General features: G+C 40.2%; 1 protein-coding gene across 1 annotated transcript; it reads left to right on the forward strand.

Annotated features, from left to right (window-relative positions):
- Window positions 1-5,171: 5,171 nt before the first annotated feature.
- On the forward strand, window positions 5,172-24,126 carry trpm2 (transient receptor potential cation channel, subfamily M, member 2). Its single transcript, XM_058623318.1, has 34 exons — window positions 5,172-5,331; window positions 5,917-6,014; window positions 6,896-6,969; window positions 7,658-7,826; window positions 7,921-8,101; window positions 8,950-9,116; window positions 9,218-9,398; window positions 9,528-9,589; window positions 9,655-9,855; window positions 10,719-10,821; window positions 11,711-11,823; window positions 12,440-12,814; window positions 13,664-13,807; window positions 13,899-14,028; window positions 14,132-14,277; window positions 14,410-14,522; window positions 14,708-14,806; window positions 15,166-15,391; window positions 15,891-16,009; window positions 16,084-16,216; window positions 16,635-16,806; window positions 17,045-17,225; window positions 17,321-17,502; window positions 17,782-17,914; window positions 19,437-19,524; window positions 19,680-19,767; window positions 19,854-19,999; window positions 20,076-20,137; window positions 20,331-20,360; window positions 20,445-20,531; window positions 20,623-20,701; window positions 20,792-20,893; window positions 21,847-21,963; window positions 22,773-24,126. The coding sequence occupies exons 1-34, from the start codon at window positions 5,277-5,279 to the stop codon at window positions 22,887-22,889; spliced, it is 4,473 nt and encodes a 1,490-aa protein (XP_058479301.1). The 5' UTR covers window positions 5,172-5,276; the 3' UTR covers window positions 22,890-24,126.
- Window positions 24,127-25,540: the final 1,414 nt, after the last annotated feature.

The following is a 25,540-nucleotide window of genomic DNA, read 5'->3' on the forward strand; positions in this document are numbered from 1 at the left end:
GCTGTTGTTGCTGTTGTTGTAGCGCATCCCCCCCCCCCCCATGTCTTGCTCTCCTGCTCCTGAAAACGAGGGTGAACGGTCGATGTATATAAAAGTCAGTTCCGTCTGCAGTGAAACTCTTGCACAACACTCATGCTCGCGTGGTGCTGGAAAAACCTTCACCACCACCGCTGCTGCTTCTGGTTTCAAGTGAGCCCCCTTTTTTGTGCTCCCCCCCCCCCACCCGTAAAACATTTAAAGCAAAAGAGCTTCGATTGCAGGCTCTTGGGCTTCACAGCGCTCCTCTTCCTCCTCGTGCTGGACTTTGACTGTGGAGGAAGAAGAGTGTGGTGACGGTTCACTCTCTCACCTGTTCTGTCTGCTGTCACATCTCTGTGCTGTGTCTCTCTCTGTGTGAGCCCAATTACCATATGCTGTATTTTGCTGTGAGTTGAGTGACATTTTATTTCCTGCTGTTTTTAAAACTTGGTGAAATGTTCATGTCATTGTAATATACGAGTGGCCCTGACTGAGATTACCAGCAGCCATGTTGGTTCTGTATGTTGACCTACAGTAATCCCTCACTGTCTGGTTTTATTTGCATTTAAATGATCAGGGCGGGAAATGAACAATGTCAAAAAAAAGAAAAGAAAAGAAACTTGGCTGTGCCTGAATATGTTCTCTTCTGTTCATGTTTGCAGAATAAGATCAGAAAACTTAAAGGAAATCACTTTTTGTCAGGCACTGCCGCAGGTGGACAACGTTCATTTCCTGTCCTGCATGTGATAACTGTGGGCTTTTGTTTTCATACAGTATAATGCACTTTAATCCATCCACCTCTCTCTCCTCAAGATAATTATTGAAATGATATATTATAGATGTGCTAATGTGTATACACTCAATGCAGGGTTTTAGTCTCTTTAAAGTAGTACTTCTATGTGATGTCACATCCAACAACAATGCTATTTTTGTTAGTCTAAGGGTACAGCTATCTATTTTTATTTTTTATTTTTAAAACCAAAAAAAAAAAAGAATAAGAAAAGAATAAGTTACGTGGTCCAGAAGGTCTCAGGAGTAAATCGGAATGCCACATTTTTTTTTTTAAATGGCAGCACCAAAATTTCTGTTTTCAAAGTCAGACTTGATTCTATGCAACATTTTCCTCCCCCCCTTTTATTTTTATTGATACACAGGCTTTCATTGATCCTTGTCGTGTGGGAAGAGGCAGATGCATTTGATCTAATACTTTTAAGGTGCAAGTCCTCGGCCATATCCCCATTCAACAATTCTGTTTATACACCCTGTTGTGGTGCTATAGAGTGAAGGACCTTTCTCGTGTGGGTGAAATAACTGGACCATCCATTTGTCATCTGGACGCCCTCAAAGAGAGAGAAAGCCACGGCTGGACTTTGGTGCATGACGAGCCCTTATGTCGGTTTATTTCTCTGTGGCTCAAAGACGTCGGTTTGGCGAATGAGACGTAAACGGATTTATCAGCGGTGAATCTCAACGGAGACGCTTCGAAAGGAAGCTGCTGTAACATGTGGTAACACTGTACCATTGATGTTGTATAAATGGAGAGAAAGACTTATTTTAAATCTTGTAAATAACAGATGTTAAAACACAAGAGCAAGGTAAATTAAAAAAGAGAAATCTACAGAGCAGTGTGATACGTAGGGAGAAATTTAATCTGTATATTGTTGAATAAATATTGTGCCGTAAGGGATCTGAGATTTGAGTCTGTGCTTTGTGTGGTTCATTCTCAACTCTTCTCATCTAACAATTATGAAGCAGCTCATTGTTCATAATAATATATATATATATAATGCTGTAATTCTTTCCTAACCTCAGTTAAGAATCACAATTTGAAAGAACAACGAATCGCAAATTTTGTTAGAGCTGCAACAGTTAATTAATTAATTGATTAACTAAATACTAAATTAATTGTCAACTATTTTGCCTGTCAAAAAACTGATTTCTGGTTTCAGACTCTTAAATGTGAACACTTTTACATGTCATTTAGCAGACGCTTTTATCCAAAGCGACTTACAATGGAATTGAACACTTGGTTCCTTCACAGTGGACAAAACCTTTGACAACGCTAATAAAATTTGAGAAACTTTCAATGGAATACTTTGCCAATTTGCATCTAGCTTTGTATTACTAGAATATAAATTGTGCTTCCCAACCTCAGAGTTGAGAAATATCTTCTTTCTTTGTGACACTTGGTCCTGTTAGCATAACAATTAGCAAAGATGGCCGACACTGTTTACATTCCCGCGAATAAAGTCCCGTCCCCCTACGAGTGGGTCTGAAAGGTGAGGAATTAGCGTTGCAGTTTCAAGCCTCGGACCAAGGCTTGACCCAAGTGTCACTGGTGGGCACGTAACAACAACAAAAAAGAATGAAGATATTTGTCGACTCGGGAAACTGAGGTTGGGAAGCACAATTTTTATACAATACAAAGCTAAATGCAAATCGGTGAAGTATTCCTTACGTGCTGGATAGCAGTTAATATATTTTACCGGAGTTTATGTAGTAATGTCCCATCTTGTTTTAAGTCTTTAAGTATTTAATTGAAACTTGACTTCAAATATACATCACAAATCAAATCACAGTAGCGACATATGTTAGAAAACCTTCAGCCATCACTGTTTTACATAGAAAACTTCAGTGTATTTGTGTGTACATTAAGGAGGAGGAACAGCCAGTGTAATATTAATTTGGTGAAATTTAGGATTAATGTTCACCCTCTTGGTTCTTTATGAAAGTGTAGAACTGGTCTCAAACTCACGTTCTCAATGTTCACTTTAAAGTTATAATGAAAACTTTCCCGTCAACATGGATGGATGGAATAATAATAATATTAATATTACATTAATACACTGGCTTACTTTTATCACATTATTAAATGTATAAGTGTCTACATTTAATTATAGGCAAGCTTGTCTGGTGTTTTGTTTGTTATGTAAAGATTAATTTTGCATCTTCATGTTCTTTTTTGTTATTAAGTATCAAAACAAACACTTTTACTTTGAAATGTTGTGCAGTCTCATGCTGACTAATTTTAATTTGCAACATCATGACGGATTATCAAGATATTATTTTAATTTGTAATTACTAAACAGGACTTTTTTCACTTGATCGGCCCGGGCCCCTTCCTGACCAGACTAGAAGTTCACCAGCCCCCAGGTCATTTTGAGTTTGAGGCCCCTGGTGTAGAGGCTCTGTCTGCTCTGAATTTTAGCAAGTTAATATAATCAGAAGAATCTCAGCTGAAGGAAAAAGGTTATTCTGAAGACGCTAAACACTACTTATTCATTCATTCATTCATCCATCCATTCATTCTTTTATTTATTTTCATAGTATTACGCCATTTTGGATAAACTCCCCTCACACGCTGCTTAGAAAAATGAAGGCAGCATTTTTTATGATGACTTTCTTTTGGTTTGCTTTGTGAATTTGAGAAGAATTTGAAATGAGTGATATCATTTATATCAGTGACGATTTTCAGCTGAAATATTTAGTTCCTCTAGTTTGTATGTGTGCATCTCCACCTTTTCTCCACAAGATGGTGCTCTTCTTATTATTATTGTTTTTTTCCAGGGAGTTTACGGTGAACTTACTCTTGCCACTATTCATGGAATAATTAGATTAAAGCTTGTAATAAAAGTTGTAGTGGTAGTAATTGCAGGTATTTTAATTGAACTGGTTCTCCATTCCCCCTGTGCAAACCCTTGACTGTTGTTTTATATTATGTGTTATATTATGTATAACTGAACTGTGACTGGGGAGCAGTCTTGGACAGGCTTCCCTCTTTAAAAAAAAAGAGAGATTTCTCTCGCACGGGATTTCCTGTATGAATAAATGTGAAGTAAATGTTTTTGGTTTTGATTTGAACCGGTTATTTTAACCTAAATCTCTAGAGCAGTAAAACTCTCCAGCTTGTGAGCAGCTGTGATCAGCGGTGATGTGCTGCCATCTGGTGGTGGAGACTCAAAACAATGGCTTAAACCTGTAAGACACAAATAAATGTGACTTTTTTCTTCTTCTTTTTTTACATTTCTCGACAGGATGCATCGTTCTTTTATAGCAATTTGTTTTACATTTAAAAAATATAATGAAATGTGATTTCAGACCAGAAAAAGTCACTAATTTTAATGATTTTCCATGACTGTGAAAGGTGGAGATTTCCATCTTAACACAATTCCTTATCAGTTCATTTGTGTTATATCGATGTTTAAAGAGTCTTAAAAGCTGAACTTCGACCCAAGTCTCTCGTAAATGAAGTAGCAGCATGATTAGCCCCAGTTTCCGATGGTGTTAAACACACACTAACTTTTAGAGTTAACTTTGCAAAATCCAACATTAGTGAAGTGAACTTCCACAGAATAGTTTTTGCTCAAAAGTATTTAGCACATAACACTATTATGTTTAAAGAACTGGGGGACATTAATTCATACTACATTTATACTTTATAATCCTAAACTCCACATATTCCACCTGACATTTACACCATGACCCTCTCACTAAGAGGACTCGGATGGTTTTAATAGTTCCAAATGTAAGATGTGTAAGAAACTATAGAACATTGTAACATTTTCATTTCACTGTCTGGTGTAAATGACGGGGGAATTCTTCCTATAGATGTTCAGATAATTCACTGAAAATGATAATATTATAAGATCCCTGTAGAACCAGCCCATTCAAATGGTGGCCCTCGGGCCCAAGAGCAACCTCTTAGTGGCCCAGCCAGTGGTCCCACAATGAGAAAAAATGAGACAAAAACAAATATTCCTACATATTTACCTACAGTAGCACTGACCATGTGTGGGTCATATGTGACAATAATTGATCTTATTTCAGATAATTGATTTTATGCACTTTGAGTTGCACCTGGTGTTAAATATGGCAAACTAATTTATTTATACATTTTAAAGAGAAACAACTGTGACAGCTACTAGAGTGCACATGTTTTTGTTTAGGAGCGAAACATTATTGCTACTGTCTCAGATTCTGTTGACGTACAGTTCTTTTATTATATTTATGCAATCTTTGTTTTATTAAAGAAAAAAAAAACTTTTCATGCATTTGTGCTGTTTGAATTTTGTCTTGAAAGAAAGAAAGAAGTTACACAGGTACTTTTAACAACAAGCCACGCTTCCTTCAGTAACCAGATCCCCACAGTGAAATACTCTGGAGGCGTCACCTGGCAACATGTGTTGACTATGGTTCTAACACCTGGAAAACGACATGAGACATAGAGCACTTCCACTGTGTAGTTCAGGAACAACTTCATGCTGTCGCTGTCATTTGTCCAACTGAAAGGAAGCTCTGAAGACTGTCCAAAAGGTGTTGTTATTTATTTATTTATTCTCAACATTTTTCTGTTTTCAGATTTGCAAACTGATTGATTTTCCTTGTCTTGAAGAGTAGCCGTCTTGAATGTGTTGAGGCCAATAGCCTATACTGTTTATATAAATCCTTGTGGTGTGCTGAAGCCTGAGTGGATGGTGGATTATTAACATTCTGGCAGAATTTCACTTAAGAAAAAAAAGAAAAGGGCGGAGCCATTTAACAGTGCAACAAAACAAGGAAATTGCAGTTTATCTCCAGGAGAACAATCACGTTTCTCTATTGCCACTGCGGGACATGGCGGCTGAGTCAGTGGGTCAGTGTGGATTTGTGCCTCGTCTCATCCATTTGTTGAAGTTGAGAGTTTCTTGTGTTTTTTTTTTAGTCCTCAGTGGAGGTAGTAGAGATAATGCAGAGCAGGTCACATGTCAGTGAGATAAAAGCATCTGTCAGAATACTTAAGTCCTGTGCAGGGTTTACAGATGAGGAGTGCATCACTGATAAGTTGCGTGCTCTGCCCTTTCCCTCACAGGAGATGATCACTTAGTACTTTTTCTCTGACTTGCTGTGTTGCTTCTTCAGACATGCTGCCAAAATCTGAGAATAAGGTTCATCCACAGGATTTGACTCAGCAGTTCACCAAACCTGGACTAAATCGGGCGGTTTCTCGTTTTAAAAAGGTGAGTGTGGATCAAAAAGTGATTTGTCATGAGCAGCATGGGACACGAGTGAGGTCAACCCCTTTTTGTTTTCGTTAATAATCTATAAAAATATGTAACCCAGTTGTAACTGTAGATATGCATGCTCAGATAGGACAAAGATAAACGCAGTTCAAAACGAAAGTGTTTCTTTTATGGGTGTTGGTAAAAGCTGAGGTTCTGAAGGTGTATGTCATGTAAAATCACGAAAACTTTCATTAATATTGAGATCAAATAAAAGCAATAGATAAATAAAATAATAAATAATATTAAATATCTAACAGCTTAAAATGTTGTATAGTAATATAGGGAATTGATTTTTTTTTTTTTTACAATATTTAGACCTGAATGTATTGGAGTAAAATCATACAACAACTAAGTTTTAAGACTCAAAATTGCACCTAGACACAGTACATGTACAATATTAAATGTATTAACTATATTCCTCACACACATTTTTTAAAAAGAAATTCTGATTATTATGTGCCGTTACCTGCTGCTGTGGCATGTTGCCATGCTTTTAATCTATTCCTAGAAATGCTGTGAGTGATTGATCCAGATCTGGGGCCGGGCTCCTTCCTGTTGGTCAGATTTGCGGCTGCTGTGACTCTGCTCTGACATCACTGATGCAGTGCTGACTGATGCGAGCCAGCACCCACAGCAGAAACAGCAGCAGCAGCAGCACAGCGTCTGCCAACTGAGAACTGCTCTCAGTTCTCAGCCCGCGGCAGATCTGTGCAGTGTAACCCTCCCATGTTCCCTCCAGGAGAAGTAAAGCTGACATGGAGTCCCGAGTGGTTCAGGCTATGGCACTCAACACAGTCAGACCCTCTAAGCACCTCTGTCTCTCTCCTTCCTTCCAGCATTGTGCCTTTGGCTCCTGGATCAGGGAAAACATCCGCAAGAAGGAATGTTGCCTCTTTGAAAAAGGTGTCAGGTAGGCTGAACTGCTCTCAGCTGTGTGGTTTTGATGTAGAAAGCCTCTGAACTGACCTTGCCATTGATGTACATACAGTATGTGTATACACAATAACACAAGGTTGTGTTATTGTGGTGATGCAAGGGGAGTCACTTCCCTGAATGTCTGTGTGAGAGAGGATGAAAATGTGATTAGTTCTTCCCGGTTTCTTCCCAGTAGCTGCTACTCTTGTCGAGCTGTCTGTAATCTGTAATCGTGAAAAATCACGCCAGTACATGAACGCTTTACACTAGATAAATAAAAACATACAAAGTGTAGTGAAATAGGCGCAGGGCAGACATTAAAAAAAGAATACAATAACAATATACAACACAGATAGAATAACACGCACACTAAAACATTACAGACCTACTAAAACTACATCAGACTGTATAAAACAAACCGTTTAAGACCGATACACCACAGTGAACAAGTGCGTCTTTAAATGAAGAGCTATCCGATCTCTGATCACAGAAAACGCACTCTAATGCCAGGTGTAAATGGCCCATGAGTGAGGTCTGATAGTATTGCTTGACAGAGCAATGTTGCAGTGTTTTTGTTCATGAAGACCAAACAGAAAAACAAAACTCACCAAAGGTTACATCCTGCAGCTTTAAAGTTGTGCATGAAAATGCCATAACTTTTGGTTTCTATGCTCCCACTCTAGAGAGGATGTATGCAAGTGTGGTTACTTAAAAACTGATCATGTGGACGAGGCCATCAAGCCCGAGGACTTCACTGGAGAGTCATGGGACAAACACAGACATGTTCACGAAGTGCCGACGGATGCTTTTGGGGACATCAGCTTTGGTGGGACTGGCCAAAAGACAGGCAAAGTGAGACAATGCTTTTGTTTTTTCATGTGTGCCTGCAAGCATGTCTTACCCTTTACATTCACACCTGGCTTTCCACGTGTGTGTCCACTCTCAGTATGTGCGCGCGTCCACTGACACCAGTCCTGAAGTCCTGTACCGCTTACTGACGGAACAGTGGAAACTGTCCCCTCCCAACCTGCTCATCTCAGTGACAGGAGGAGCTAAGAACTTCTATCTTAAAGCTCGTCTCAAGAACATGTTCCACAGAGGTCTCATCAAAGTGGCTCAGACGACAGGTCAGTCAGTGAGGAGAGACCAAAACAAATGTGTGTGTGTGTGTGAGAGAAGTCTGTCCCCTGAAAAACTTGAGGATAAACTCAGGTTTCCTACAGTGGAGTGGGATGACTTTTCGTGAGTGCTGAGATTTTTTTTTGCTTTAGTAAAATAAGTGGTTTCAGAGCTATTTTAGACAAATTCAAAACATGTACGTCTTGGTAAAGTGCACTTAACTGTGATTGTGCAGGACGTGCAGGACGTCTGTCCCTTTTAGATTGGTTACATTTGATTGCTAGTGGTAGTTTCATATTGACTGTCCAGACTGGTGTCAAACTCAAATGTCCTGAAGGCCAATGAGCATCTAGTCTGGTCAACAGGGGGCCGGTGTAGAGAAAAAAAAGTAAGGACATAAAACAACTGTTCAGTATGATCTTAATATTATTGCACACTTTTCCATCATGATACTGCAATTAAGATATTCATGATGATATTTCACAGATTTCAATGTAAAAGTGTTGAATGTAATATGTTTTATAATGCAATAATGTCTTATTACATATTACATATATTATTCAGTATTACATTCTATCACCTCGCTGGCTGCTGTTCCTCAGCCACACATGCTGTGTTTAAAGGAAGAGGAGAACGCAGGCCACGTTTTCATTATAATATGATATGAAGTGGTGAGCCGCATGTGGCCCTCAGGCCTTGAGTTTGACACCTCTGGTCTGGACAATAGAGTGGTATCAGTTCATCTACTCCCCAAGAAAAAAAATGCATGATCATAAATTAAACTGTTAATGTCCATAGCTTTCTCATGTACTGTATATGTAAAACTGAATTTGTACACACGCTGTGTTGCATTCAGGGGCGTGGATCATCACCGGTGGCACCCACACAGGTGTGATGAAGCATGTGGGGCAGGCGGTGAGAGACTATGCCCTGAGCAGCAGCTCCTCACAGGGTCAGATCGTAGCTATCGGAGTGGCAACATGGGGAGCGATTCACAACAGGGACGCTTTGGTGCATTCAGAGGTACAGAAAACACATTTACACTTGTCTGCTCTTTTCTCTTTCATGTGAATCTGAATCATCTGAATTGTAAATTCCTTTTACGCCATGCCCCACCTCTGCAGGGTTGTTTCCCAGCGCATTATTTGATGGACGTCAATGGTCAGGGCCGACTGTCCTGCCTCGATAACAACCACACCCACTTCCTGCTGGTGGACGACGGGACCCACGGTCATTATGGCGTGGAGATTGAACTGCGTAGCCGTCTGGAGAAGTGCATCTCCAGAAAGCATCTTGGAAACAGAGGTCAAAATGAGCTGATGCATCTGTTTCCAAATGCAGTAACCTCTCATACATACAGATACTGTCTCTGTTTCTTTTTCCCTTTTTATCTGCCCTGCTTTTAACATTGATTTCTCATTGTCCAACCTCCAGAGAGTGGCGTGACCATCCCTGTGGTGTGCGTGGTTTTGGATGGAGGTCCAGGAACTCTCACTGTGAGTAATCATTTTCAAGCCTCTTTATCTTTGTCCGTCGCGTCTGACTTTGAGTCTCCTTCCAGACCATCTATAACGCCATGCTGAATGGTACACCCTGTGTGGTTCTGGAAGGCTCTGGGAGAATAGCAGATGTGATTGCCCAGGTCGCGGGGCTGCCAGTGGGCCGTGTCACCATTGCCCTCGTCCACCAGCTGCTGAAGAAGTTCTTTAGCCAAGAGTATGAAACTTTTGCTGACCTGAAGATCATACAGTGGACCAAGATGGTACGTGACCACATTAATGACCTGAATCCAATTTCAAGTTTAAATTCAGTTAACACTTTCTGAGGAGTGTATAGGGGGCTGCAGCCTTTAGTATGAGTGATAGAGTCATTTTTATATATATATATATTTATTTTATATATGTATATATATATATGTATATATATATATATATACATATATATAATCTATCCATATTCTTTAACCTCCACATGAGGGATTTATGAGATTTAAGAACTACAAAAAGAAAACTGTTGACATTTCACCCAACCTCATATAAAGTGAAGAAAACAAAGTACTTTGAAATAAAACAATATTTGTATTTTGAGTATGTGGATCCAAAGATGGACACAACGACAAATGTGTCTTTTTCATGTGCACATTACTGAATTTAAGTGTCTGGAATGGCTTCCCATATTTCAATTTGGACATTGGATGTCATGCACAGAATATTAAAACACTTTTATTTATCAAAAGCTAAAAAAACAGTTGCTGACCCCTGATTTAATACGATGTACCACAGTATAGTTCATCCTCCAATGTCTATCTCCCCTGTAATGTGCCTCAGTGCTGTGACTTCATTAGCAAATAAGTTAATATTCTGTATTATGCAGATAACGATCTAATTTCATTTACTAACAACACCCAGTACCCAGTGACGAAATCCTCTCGTTTACTGAATCAATGACATGAAGTGCTCAGGACTGCTTAGACTAGCCAAAGGTTACAGTGTCGCAAAAGCTTTTTTGTATTGAATAAACAAACAGTATATTATAATGAGTTTATTAGTAGACATCTTCGGTGATAGTTTGTCAAAAGCTTTACCCGAGTATGAAGTGAAACACCCTGTTTGCTCTCCGTTGTAGATTCAGGACATCATCAGGTTGCCGCACTTGCTGACAGTATTCAGAGTGAGCGAGGACAGTCATGGGGATGTAGACGTGGCTATTCTTCAGGCATTACTCAAAGGTAGGAGTTTGTTTTCCACAAAATACGTAGTGACGGGACTGACGAAAGATGCAACAACACAGCATCAAGCATCAAGACAGAAATGGTGCCATTTCCAAACAGGCTCTTAGCACTTATCGTGTTGCTTCTCGAACAGTAAATTGTGGCCTGTGGTATCAAATGTGCATAACTGACATAGATACGCTTGCAGATATTTTCAGCTTAAAGATTTTCTTTCCTTACAGAGACACATTATACGCTTCTTGCAATTGTCTGGAAAGAGATTTATGAAACCTGCACAGGCCCAGCTTAATCATGCATTATTGTGATAATAGAAAACTAATATGAAGAGTGAGCTCGCCGTCCTGGGCGTTCGCTTTTGTTTTAATCATAATGAATCATTGGACAAGCTAAAAGAAGGTGTACGCTGTTTCCCTGACTGAGCTTTTCTGCACTAATTAAAATACATTTTCAGGGAACGGTCCAATCTCTTACAATCTTGGCAGTGGTTTCAGTAAAATCTTGCTCCTCGCTGCCAGACCATGTCCAGACCATAATGTTTATGTATAATTATTAGTGTAGATCATTACTCAAGTAATGGAGTTTAGGTAAAATTCATCAGTACATTTTACAGTATAATAATAATAATAATAATAATAATAATAAGGTAGTCAGTTATCAGACAAAAACAACGGCATTCTCTGGTTTACTGATTTGCTCCTACATAATTTTCAATTAAATATATTTTGGCTAATAAAATAGTTTAAGATATCATCTTAAAATTGCTTTTAAACAATAGACATAACACATGATATTAATGAGATAACTAGCTGCTTGTTGCACCATTATATGGGCTTACTGAAACCTCTTTTTTGGAATATTAATTCTTTTCTATACATTTTCTGCTCAGCTTCGAGGACCAGCGAGTCACAGTGCTGGAAGAGGCAACTGGAGCTGGCTATAGGCTGGAACCGAGTGGATATAGCTGAGACTGAGATTTTCACTGAGGAGAGCCAGTGGAAGGTGGGTCTGTCTGTCAGACATGGTCTTCAACTTTGAACCTGTGCTACAATCTTTCTTGTCCTTGTAAAGATAAGGGAAACTAGTATACATATTCAGAAAGTGACCCAGTTTTTTTCTTTTTTAAACTGGAAATTCACAGATGTCACCTGCAAACAGGCACCTATTGGATGGCACTAGCCGTCAATCACACTGGGGTCCATTCAACAGTGCGGTGCTTTATCATCTGTTTGTCATTCAGTGTGAACATAAAAGCGTTTTAGACCATTAACTCCTCAGGAAAAGGTTAACTGACTTTATACATCAAGTGAACAGCTTGAGGCTCATTTTCCCATAAACATCTAATTAAAAGGAATTCTTTTTTCTTTTTTTTCAACCAGCGGAGTCGCCCCCTGGTGGCTGACTGCTGCTTTCATCCAACTTCCTAGGCGTCTCTTTTTAGACCTGAAGACTATGTCTTTTTTCTTTTTTATATAAAGTCTATAGTTTGTGGGGAGTGTGGGAAAAGTGAATATGTATTTTTTTTGTGCCTAAACTAACAAAAAGTTATTAAAATTTTATTATAGAATGTATGACACTTTGGCTCACCTTACTTACTGTCTTCATCATCATGTTCTAGTCCACTGACCTCCACTGGGCCATGTTCTCAGCCCTCGTTGGCAACAAGCCTGAGTTTGTGAGTCTGTTGCTGGAGAACGGTGTGAGTCTGAGGGATTTCCTGCACGACCAGGAGACTCTGTCCGAACTCTACAAACAGCTCCCAAACTGCTTCTTCCTCCACAAGCTGGCCAAGCGGCTACACAGCTCCTTTCGCAGTGGGCGAACTCCATTCAGCCTGAGGCCTCGAGCTCACTTGGGACAAGGTGAAGTCATCTCCATGACTCACGTGTGTGGTGAGGTGCGTCACCTGCTGGGCAGTTTTACCAAGCCCATCTACCCTCCCTCCACCACGAGAGACAACTTCAACATGACTTTGGATGATTCATCTTCATCTGTGAGTATGTTCATCTGTCATATATTGGGCTTTGCACTGAATTCTGGCCACCAGTCGATACATTTCATGATAACATTTACAGGATTTATGCAGTGCATAACAGAACAGTGATCAGTGAAGGTAAAAACAGTGATTTTCTCTATGGACTTTGGTTCAGGAAAGTGAGAAGTTTACAAATGTCAGTTTCCAGTCGGGGTGAAAAGCTTTGCTCAAGACCACATTTCCCATGTTTCCCCATCTTTCAGACGATCCCGTTCTAGTTTTTGCTGCCACTTCCAACCATAAAAGGCTCTACTTCACATATTTAAAGCCAAATGTATCTTCTGCGTATGGACTCTTTGAATTTTATCAAGACGCTGTGGGAGGGCGACCTGAAGGAGTTCACAAATCTTCCATTTCTGGGAGAATTCAATGCACCAATTATACCAATGCATGATTATCTACTGTAAGTTTTATGATGGGATGTCCTCTGCATGCAATAGGTGCATTCATGCATTCACCTGCTGATCTAATACAGTACATACACAACACATTAAGCCGGATGTTGTTGGTGGACTGCTTGAAGTCTGTCACATTAATTGGCTTTGAGACGTTCTCCACTTTCTTAAACTAGAGAAACTTAGACTCTATAATATTATAGGGTAAATATTTTCAATATATTAGGCACATAAACTTCCCAGTTATCCCAGACTGACACTGATATAACATCATAGACATAATAGACAACATCTATATACGTATATATATATATATATGATGTTGCGTACTGACTATGTGTTAGTACCTCATACAACCACAATGAAAAGAACCTAAACTATCACTTTAACTTCTCTCCTTTAACTCCTCTAGCTGTCCAAAAGTCAAGCAGATTCCCGAAATCAACTCAGGGAGGACAGAAGTGAAGCAGCGATCCAGCGGGACTCAGGCACAGACCTTTTCCTTTGGGCTGTTGTCCAGAACAACAAGGAGCTGGCTGAAATCTTTTGGGAGGAGGTGATGAAAACGTCAAACCTACACGAAGAGAAACATTTACATAGTATCGTTCTGTGTCTGAAAACATACCCATACCTGTGTCTCTGTACAGTGTTTAGACTGTATATCTGCTGCGCTGGCTGCCAGTACGATCCTGAAGAAAATGGCGAAAGAAGCAAGTGATGCTGACGAGTCAGAGGATATGCAAGACCTTGCCAATCACTATGAGAAACAAGCCATTGGTATAATGACAGACTTAACTGATGTACCTGGCGTTTATAGTATATACAGTCGTTTTTAAAAAGGTTTGCATTGATGTTGAGTGTGTGCGCGCTCGTGTGACAGGTGTGTTCAGCAGGTGCCACAGCGATGATGAGGAGCGCGCTCAGAAGCTGTTGGTCCGTGTGTCACCACTGTGGGGAAGTACAACGTGCCTGAGGTTGGCTCTGGAGGCTAATAATAAAAGTTTTGTAGCTCAGTCAGGTGTTCAGGTAGAGCAGCATCTTCACTTTCACCTGTCTTTAGACTTATTCAAATCGGATCTAGTGTTATTGATACACATATTACAAGTTCTTAAGTTCTTAAATACTATGAGCCAATCTGAAAACACGTGTGTCCTCCAGGCTCTTCTGACTCAAATCTGGTGTGGTGAGCTTTCAGTCATCAACCCTGTGTGGAGGGTACTGGTCTGCATGGTCTTCTTCCCCTTTATCTACACTGGCTTTCTGGTTTTCAGGTCAGTCTTATTGATGATTTTTTTTTTTTAATCTGCTTCCTGTTATGTGATCTTGTTAAGAAATGATCTTTTGTGTGCATTTTGTGTCGACTAAAAGTTTGATTCTAGATGTTGTGAGTAGTGTTGCTTGTACTGCGCCCCTGTGTCATCCTTTCCATTTGATTTGATATTCTTGTTTTCCTTAGACGCGATGAAACCATCCAGAGAGAGACTGAAAAGCACGAGGAGATCAAGACAGTGCAGTCTCTGACAGGAAGTACACTCAAAACAAATTCTCGTGCCCTGTAAGTAAGCATTTATGTATGTATATTTTCTCTAAGAAAATTCTCTCACACACAATATTCAATATTTTATACGGTATGTTTGGAATTCACAATGTCATTGTTATAATTCATATAACATGCAAAAGCAAGAAAATGTCCTTGGGTAAAAACAACAGATAAAATTTAAAGTTACATAAAGTTACAACACTCGCACACACAGACAATGTAGACTGAAACGATTCCACCAGAGCTTTAAACTCATTCAATGTAAGTAGATGCCAACTCAATTTGTTGACTATTTCTTATTAAAATGTTTAAAGGGGTTTTTTTTTTCATTACATGAAGTTATTTCTAACTGCAGTGACCTTGTTTGTCCACAGTGACTCCCCCAACCTGCGGCACCTGAAGCCTCTGAGCAGCTGGTCCAGACTAGTTCACCTGTACAGTGCCCCACAGGTCAAGTTTTACTGGAATATTGTGTCTTACTTTGCCTTCCTCTTCCTGTTTGCTGTGGTGCTGATGATGGACTTCCAGACTACGCCCTCTGCAGGAGAGGTGCTGCTCTACATCTGGCTAATCTCGCTGGTGTGTGAGGAGGTCAGACAGGTGAGAAGCTGCAGCTAAGACTGACTGACATATTGCTTATGCCTGTGGACAGAACTGTGGGGTTACGGTAGCTGTTTTACTGAGACTCTTGTAGTTTGGCAATTGTAGTCACAATCCTTTTTTCTTGTGGGTACAAGGCCGACAGAAGACAGTTTTTTGAGTAAGTGTGCAGGTTCTATACCTCTTTTGAACTTTGAGTCTCTTTTAGGACCAAATATTGGAGAGGTGGGGGTCAGTCTTTCCTTAGGATTTAGTTGGCAATAAGAAAAATATGCAAAGTAATAGCAATAACTTTTGCAAAAAAAAAGCAGCAGCCTTACATCCTTGAGTTATATTATTTTGCTTTTCTGAAAAAGATAAATGTATGTCCATCCAATGAGCTTTTTTTCTCTGCTAAGGTTTGTTGAGTGGGTATAGTTCTTTTTCTAAGAAATATACATTACTGCTTTATCACAGCTTTACTAAAATCATGAATTTGTTCGTCTCCCCCTCATTTCAGCTATTTCATGACCCTGATGGCTTTGGGTTTCGTAAGAAATCCAGGATGTACATTGAAGACCTTTGGAATATTTTAGATGTTCTGTCCATCGTTCTGTTTATTATCGGCCTTGGATTCAGGTGAGCACACGTTCTCCCTCTTTAAACTTCTGCCTGCTGGGTTATCTGTGACTCACCTGTGTTTTCTATTTCAGGCTGACGTCTCAGCTCTTCTACCCGGGTAAAATCATCCTCTGCATTGATTTTGTGGTCTTCTGCCTCCGTCTCATGGCCATCTTCACTATCAGTCGGACTCTGGGTCCCAAAATCATCATCGTCAGGAGGATGGTGAGAGGTTGACGTGGTGACCGGACATGAGAGCGGCTGCAAAACACGGAATGATGTGCCAACAAGCACAAGCATTCTAATGCAGAACAATCTAATACAAAAAGAGGAATCAGCAGATGAGAAGTGATCTTTGTGTTGAATATTAAGTGTTTTCCTGTTGCACGCTGGTTTTCTCAAAGATGAATTACACATTCAGCTACTTTCAATGACTCATTTAATGATTTTTATGTTTCAACCCAAACAAACATCCCATCTCAAATATGCCTTAAGGAGATTTCTTGATCTTCTTCTACAATTTGATACAGATGTTCACTTGGACTCAAAGATGAAGTGATTAGATTTTGGTAGTTTTAGGTCAAGGTCACTGTGACCTTTTTGTAAGTTTATAGTGTGTGACTGATGTTTGTTTGTCCTTCAGATGATGGACATGTTCTTCTTCATGTTCCTGCTGAGTATCTGGGTGGTGGCGTACGGCGTGGCCAAACAAGGCATTCTCATCCACAATGACAATCGGCTGGACTGGATTCTCCGTGGAGCAGTTTACGAGCCGTACCTTATCATATTTGGCGATTTCCCCAAAAATATTGACAGTGAGTGAACATCAAGAACAGAATTTGTTTTAATTGTACTTGAAAGGTGTGCGTAATTAGGCCCCGAGCACTCACACAGTGGTGTCAGCCAAGGGTATAGTGCCCCCTGCTGGCAGGAGGACGACTGTGAGGGTCACTGCTTGCATCTTTAATTTGAATAATTTGTATGTTAATCCATTTTTACAAACATCTTAGCTTCGGTGTACCAAGGAGACATTAATGTTTTTGCCTTTCACAGACACTGAATTTGACATCAACTCCTGCACCATGAATGGATCTGATCCTCTAAAGCCCAAGTGTCCTGTCCTGAATGAAGACCAAACCCCAGCTTTCCCAGAGGGGCTCACGATCCTCATGCTTTGTGTTTACTTGCTCTTTGCCAACATTCTGCTGCTCAACCTGCTCATAGCCATCTTCAAGTGAGTTTTCATCATCATTTCATCAGTTTCTGAGGCACCTGTGCCCTTTTTTGATGGCGATGTCCTGCTGTTTTCACCTTTGCTGCGCTCCTCAGCTTCACATTCGAGGAAGTGCAGGACAACACAGACAGAATATGGAAGTTTCAAAGATATGAGCTGATTAAGGAGTACCACAGTCGCCCGGCTGCCCCTCCTCCGTTCATCATCTTCAGCCATCTTTACCTCTTCATCAGGCACATGGTTCTGTGCAGGCCTCCTGTCTTATGCAGAGAGTTCAGTAAGTGTGGGATTTTTTATTTTTCTGAAAGTGCACTTGCTGGTCAAACAACAGTTATTGTCATACAATGTATTTTCGTAATCATCAATCAAAAGATCCTGTTTTCCCAGATCTGTTTTGGAATTACAGCTATATCACATGATCGTTTTTGGTTGTATTCATCATCGTAATTATTCAGTTTACAGTCGAGATTCCTTTGTCCAAAACTGACAAAGTCTCTCTCTCTGTGCACACAAGTAGGTAGTGTGTCATACTGTGCATGTGACACCTTTCTTTCAGAAAATGAGCTTCCTCAGGTAGAGGAAGAGGAGCTGTTGTCCTGGGAGGCATTGATGAAAGACAGATATCTGATGTCCACGCAGCAGGAGCAGAGCCAGAGCGTGGAGCGACGCATCATGGACACGGCCCAAAAGTAAAATCCCACAGAAATCTGGGATTTTAGCCAAATGTTGCTGCACAACAATCCTTTAGAGCACTGATATTTATGGGGGACCATTTATTACACATTTAATATGTCTTTGAGTTGAGTGCAGTTTAATCAGTGTCAGTTTGCCTATACCTCTTATCCCATTGTTTCATCATCCGTGAATGGGTGAGTCCATCAACCGTTTTGTGACCTTGTAGATCAACATGGCAAACCCTTAGGAGCCTTGACCTACATCCATATACATACATTACATAATAATGTACATACAGAACATAATTAGAAACCAAAAAAGGGCTAATGTGCCTAATGTGTGCAATATTAGGCATCAAACTTCCTCTGTATCCCCTAATATTGCAAATGTGTTGTCATATGATATCAAATTAGTTCGTCTCATCAGTGTCAGTGAGCCAATAAGCATGCAGCATGCTGTTTGACCAAGATATAACAGTGCTTGTGATTGGCTGTCTGGAGGAGTACAGGGTGTTACCATAAAGTAGAAGAGAATACAAGGCTTATTCTGTGTGTGTGTGTGTGCTTGTATTTATTACCTCTTTAGGACGTGTTCTGGCATAAACATTGACCTTGTCAGGACCAGTAGTCCTCATGGAGTCCAACACTTGGTCCTCATGATGCAGAACTTAATTTCTGAGGAACAGGTTACGTTTTGTGCTCAGATTTGTATTGTGGTTAGGTTGAGGTCAGGTTTATGGTTGTAGTGGAAGTCAGTGTGAGTCCTCAAAAGGCGAGTTTGTGTGTGTGTGTGTGTGTGTGTGTGTGTGTGTGTGTGTGTGTGTGTGTGTGTGTGTGTTGTGTTTTAAGTTGCTGGTGCTGAAGGTAAAGTGCATGGAATAAAGATGAGAGCAGAAAGTTGCTCAGTGAAACTAGAATTTTACTGTAGTGTGTTATGTATTTTTGTTTTGTTAAAACAGTATAATATATAACAAAGTTAGTATCATTAAAAAGTTTTATTCAGGAATCAGTGTCGAAGTCCAGATATTGATATTGATACTGTATCAATACCCAGCACTAGAGGTCTGCCAAAGATAGAGACTAATGATAATAGTGAACATAGCTGCTGCTACAGTGCCTGGTATTTATACAGTAGGCTGAGGCCAAAACAGAGGAGCGAGTTGTGTTCTTACAGCTGAATACAAGTAAAAATACATCTTACAACTTCACCATATTCATTTAAAATGCACAAATAGTCTGTGCAGCGTGTTAAACTGTCCCCTGTCACAAAACCCAAATAGTTTATTTAAAAAAAGACATTTTGGGAAAAATACACTTATTGCCAAACCAATATGTGACATAAGCTTACCATAGAAGCGCCAGCAGGTTATTTTGTTGTCTTTGCTGAGCCATCAATGACACACTTTCTGCTGTTACTTCATAGTTGTAGTGCATTTCTGACATTTGTTAATGTTTAAATTCTAATTTGAGTCTGTTACATCACTGTGTGGAAGTCATATGTAAACAAAGGGCTCGCTGTGCTTGTCTGTTTCCTGAGGGTGACCACCATCGCCGATCTGCTGGAGAGGGAAGAGGAGCCGAGCTCGTCTGCCATGATGAAAAGACTGGCCCGACTAGAGGAGCAGGTTGTGACCTGAATTTTTGTCATGACGTCTGTAACATTTCACACTATGCTGCGGAAGGAATGCAGGATGCCAAGGCTTCCTGATTCATCCCTGTGATTTTCGTCTGCAGATGTGTTACATAAGAGTCGTCATTGTGTTTTATTGTGTTTCACCAGGTCAGCCAGTCAAACAGAACCTTGCTGTTGATTATGGAGAGTCTGAAATGTCAGGGACTTGTCCCAAAAGAAGCACAATCACATCCAAGTCAGGAAATCACCAGAACTGTTTATGGTTTATTTTGCAACTATATCTTGTGTCGCATCTCTGCTCACCGTGACTCTTCCCTGCAGTGTCGACCACGACGGATGAAGCCACCGACGCTTTAGGAAACGCGTCAGAGAGCGAGGGTGGGCTTCACGTGCACGCCCGACAGCTCCACTATCCAAACAGCAAACTCACACGCTTCCCTGTGCCAGAGGAGAAAGTGCAGTGGGAGGTATTTGACATACATTTCCATCATTAATTCACAAGCTGTGTAAAAATTGGTTCTGATTTGTTTTTATATCATCCAGGTCAGCTTCAGCTCATACACGCCGACCTGTGCATCTGAAGACGCTGGAGACAATGTAGATGGGTATGTTCTGACTACCATTTAAAATATAGCTTGATATGGAGAAACTTACACAGCAACAGTGATTCATAATGAGTGTTTCATTCAGAAAATAAAAGACTTTCATGTTAAAATACTGAATCAAATGTGGTTAATGAATGTACTGTACCCTCTGTCTCCTTATCTCTAAAATGTAATATCTTCTCTTTCTCTACAGATCAGATTCAGAGGCCTCAGATAATTACAGGTATAACAGAAAGCATCAAACATCACTTACAGCAACCTTAAAAACACGTCTTGACGTCTGATGTGTTATCTCCTCTGTCCTCAGAAACCCAGGAGGGAGGACTGGCATCAGGGGACGAGGGGCACTCAATCAACTGGGTCCAAATATGAATTTGAACCTTGTTGTTACACGGTAGGTCATCTCATGCCCTGCAGTGATTTTCTTTTAAAAAGGTGGTTTGCCTAGCATTGCTCTGCAAGGCATAATCATAATTATTTTTTAGTTGGCGAGACAGTGAGAAATCTGTTTTGGAGTATCTGGTAGTTTGGGATGAGAGCCAAGGCACCTTGGCTTTACCTGGGGTGAGTCCAGCTGTTGGTTCACTTTTGATATTTTTCTCTATGGCTGTTCAAATAAATGTAAAGACCTGTTGTGTGTTTGTAATCCCTCAGGGACCTGTCCAATCTGCCGATCACCTGCCTGTAACACTTAAAAGAACCATTGGGAAGAAACTGTACGAAAAACTCGATGCAAAAGTATCAGAAGGAACAAAGGTGGGTCTTTATGACACTTTACTATCCCTTTCCTTTTTTACTAAAACCAGATCAGCAAGTTCACAGAGAATAGAGTCATAAACAGTGCAAGTGTAATTATTACATATTTTACCTTTAAAAAGTAATAATATTATTTTACTTAGAAGCAACAACTCTTTTTAAATACAGTTAAAAATAAGTGTCTTTTGGAGATGATTGCACTTATATTGCAATATAATATATATATAATAAAATGTAGCAGTCAAACTGCAGAACTACAAACATGGCAGCCTCTCAAAGCAAAACATTGCAATATGCCATTTTTTCTTCTGATGTTTGCCTCTGAAGGACAAGAAAACAAATCTGATAACACAGTAACGCATTAACTGTGGCCAAAACTGTTACTGAATACAGAAGGTAAATAAATGAATGAACAAGTTCAAAGAGGTGAACTTCAACGTTAAAGTGGGGTATACACACATACTGTATAAGCACACATTTTACTCATCACTAAAACCATTTTGAGAGAGAGCAGCGAGGAGACACCAGGCACTAGGGGGCAGTCTTGTGTCATTTAGCGGCCTATAAAGTTATATTTTCTTGAAAAATCCTACAGCTGATAAAATAAAAGTAAAGCAATATTGCAATTGAAACTTTTTTTTGTCGTATTAACTAACGTATTAATTAACTCTTATTAAATAAGACAGGGATGATCCTTGAGTGATGCCCCCAATCTATTTTTCACTTGCTTTGCCTTGAACCAAGAGCTGTAATTTCAGGCTTTTTTGGGGCTGGAGCCAACAGTCCACCACAATTATGTTTGCTTCATGGGATTCTGGAGAGGGCTTTAAAAAGACTGTGTGGCATAATGTGATTCAGTGCAGTTCCTGATTTCTCTCTGAGTTCCTGTGACAGTGACACTGAAGAACACATGGATTATTTACCCACAGCTGCTGTGTTTTGTGTGTGTTCAGGTGTTTGAGGGTTACGTGGATGACTGCAGGAACACAGATAATGCCTGGGTAGAAACCACTGTCCTGAACATTCACCTGGACAGTACAAGCCAGGGACTGATGGAGATAAATAATATGGTGAGAACAAATGCTTTTCAAATGTTGAGGCTGTGGGCATTTCCCCGCAGACAACATCACTTCTTCACCCCTGTTTAGTTGCAATCAATTGCTGGATTAGATTTAGTAATTTTTGCACACCAGTAGCAAACACACAAGCCAGGTGCAGGAGCAGTGGTCAGCACTTGTCTGTGCCCAGGGAGCAATGGGGGATTGAGTCCCTTGCCATTGGCCTTTTCTAGGGTTGAACCACCAACCTTCCAGTTACGAGCCCAATTACTTTCCTCTAGGCCATTGGCTGCCCAATGCAAATGCAATTTTTTATTTAAATCAAGATAATTTAATGTTACTGTTTGATGTATCTCTGTAATATTTAAAGCTACAGTGTGTAACTTTTGGTGATATTGTGTTGCTCTTGTTGATGTTATTATTCTATTCAGAATTCAATTCTGTTTGGTCTTTGTGAAATTGAATGATGTAACATTATTTGTATGCCACTTCCTTCATCTGAAAACAGGCTCCGTCGCACAAAAAACTATCAGACCTGACGAAGGGAGCATGTGTGTGTTTTGCAGCAGCACAAACGCTTTGTGGCTGCTCCGTCTGTCTCTTTGACATAAAACCGATCACTTCCTGCGTGCAGCGCGGTAACATCACGAGATTGAAACGAGATGTAAAACACTGACTGCTCTACTGAGAATCACAGCGTTTGTGTGTGAACTGATTTGACAATGGTTTGAAATGAATGGGCATTTATATTTATATAAATGTACACACTACATATATATAATCAATGATGATTGTATTGTTGCTCTCGTCCCTGGTCTCAGGTGCTGAGCAGCCGTGGTTGTCTCCTGTGGCAGGAGGTGAGCAGCAAAACAAGACTTGGCTCAAACCAAAGAGAGTCTCTGCGGCAGGTTGCGGAACTGCACAACAGGAAGTTCTGATTTTCATGCTACTGCTGTAGCTGTAAATGTGCCTCTTCATCCACACACACACATACACAGGTTTATTCGTACCTGTTCAGTGTGATGGAGTCTAATTCTATTGCACTGAAAGCACTTGAGGAGAAAAGGACTGAGGACGAGACGATGTGAAGCCCTAAAGTTTGCTGCTTTGCTTACATTTTGCACAAATGTCAGTGTGACGTTTGAATGGAATGTCCCGCTCTTACACTGTGTCGTTCACTTTTATTATTACCTCAAAAGTAAAAACTGTTTGGTTTTCATTACCTTAGATTGTTTTATACTACATTGGAGCAGGTCCTCTTCCATGTGCAGGCCATGTTTGTTTACTAAAGTATTCAGAATGTTACTTACTATTATGCAACTTCACCCCTAGAAGCCACTACACCCTGCACACTGGTCCTTTCCTACAAACCACACAATCTAATCATTTTGTCCAACGAGTATAAGCATGAAGTATGCGTCTTCTTTCCAAGCAAATCGAGGACACTGTGACATTTTATTGTAACAATATTTGGTCCCCATAATTGTGTAGATGTAGATTCTGATGTGACTTTTTTGGGGGGGAATCTTCAAAACGTGTACTACAGCAGGATGTCCACTTTGTGTTACTTTGTACAGCTGCGTTTGGGAGCGGATAGTGAATGTATTACTTCACAGTACGGTTTCTCTCTTCACACAAAAGCAAATTATCATCCAAAATCAATAATACACATTACCAAATGAATACCAAATGTGCCAATATGTGTTTGTGTGTTAATACACAATGCAAATCATAACAATTATGCATACATAAAAATACACGATAGCTGTAGCAGTTGAAACACGACTTCCCAACACAGTTTAAATAAACACGGGGTACAAGCGAATAAATAAATGTGACTATAAGAAGTTCTCCACAGTGAACGAACAATCAGACAACTATAAACACTAATGTATTCTGATATTTTGTAACCAACTAGTGAGGACTTCTGTGATCAGTCATATCTGTGATCATCAAAAACCCAGCAATACGACACAGGTGTGTCCAAAAAGGGAATAATGTAATGAGTTCTTATGGTTTGATTGGTTTTGCTGCTACTACTGTATGTCCACTAACAATTCTTCTGTGCATTTTTTCCACCAATCAAATAATATGACATTCATTTGTGTTTCACAGAAATAAAGAAAAACAAACACTGTGTCACATGTGACCTTCACATAATAATGAAGCACTCTTACAGCATACAATAAACTACCTATTACTTTTGAACGGTGTTTTTTTTTTCCTGCCTGTGCTCTCTCGTCATTTTTTATCTCGGTACTTTGGACTTTGTTTCACAGCAGGGGGTTTTCTGCACCTGCGAAGCTGCAGCCTGTGCTTTGGTTTCGGAGCAGCTTGTGCGCGCTGATTGGCTGAGGCGCGCATTGACGCGCAGCGGCGCAGTATCGGTTCCACACCCTCCACATTCCCCTGCTGCTTTTCCCTCTTTCCCTCACAAAAATTATGTCGTTATTGATAGAAACTCAAAGCTCATGTTCACAGCGGTGTGACTTCAGAATGAACTCAGTGGACTCTTGTTTCCACTTCCGCTCAGCAGAGACGGTCATAAATTGTCTTTATAATCATCTCGATTTGTCCCGCGATTCCCTGGCAGCGAAGTTCAAGTGAGTTATACCGGGGCTATTTTTAACCACGGCGTCAGAGATGGAAAAAAACTAAGAGCTCTCACTCTGCTCTTCTTTTTTTTATTTTTTCATGTGACCATCCAACAAACATAAGATGTCAAACAAAAGTGATTTACTGAATTTACTGTGTAATATGTTGTTGTTGTTTGCCTCTTTGTTTGGTTGTTCGTTGAGTTCATTGAAGCTGTCACACGCAGATTCATTATTATTCTTTATTTTCTGATTTATAGGCTGATTTCAGGAAAAATACATCAATTTGTTCCAGTTTAATCAATATATCAATTTAATATATATATATACAGTGCCAAATTGCCTTTGCAGTAAGAAGACATGGTCGGAACAAGGGCCTTTGTGCATGGAGTTTGCATGTTCTCCCCGTGTGAGGGGGGGTTTACTCCAGGTTCTCCAGTTTCCTCCCACAGTCCAGAAACATGCTGATTTGTGCAAATTGGACACTCTAAATTGGCCGTAGATGTCAGCTGGGATCGGCACCAGCACCCCCGCGACCCTCATGTGGAGGATAAAAGTGGTAGAAGATGGATGGATGGAGAGTGCCAAATTACAGCATACTGTGCAGGGAAACCCATACAATTCATTACAGGGAGTAAGCACTTGTACAGAGCCCCTGATTGGGCCCTTTGGCGTCTATATCATCTCAGTTCAACATCTCTTGGATTTTGAATTAAACGGACATCTTTTTTCCTAGCATGTAATCCATTCTCCTAGTAATGTCCTAATGCCATATCCTCACAGAATCGTAGCACGCTGCACTGCGAGGCCTTGTGCACACCGATATTTTCTGGTGCTCACGCAAAACTATATAATGAGCACAAGAAACTGAAATATATATATTTTTTTGCTCATGTCCTTGTAGGTCAGGTTTCAGCAAGTAAATTTGGCCCGAGGGCAAGTGAATATTGGGCCACATTATCTTTTCTAGCCAAAGTGCCTTAAAAGGTCTTCAG

Source organism: Solea solea, chromosome 2 (assembly GCF_958295425.1).
Source record: "Solea solea chromosome 2, fSolSol10.1, whole genome shotgun sequence".
Taxonomy (NCBI): domain Eukaryota; kingdom Metazoa; phylum Chordata; class Actinopteri; order Pleuronectiformes; family Soleidae; genus Solea; species Solea solea.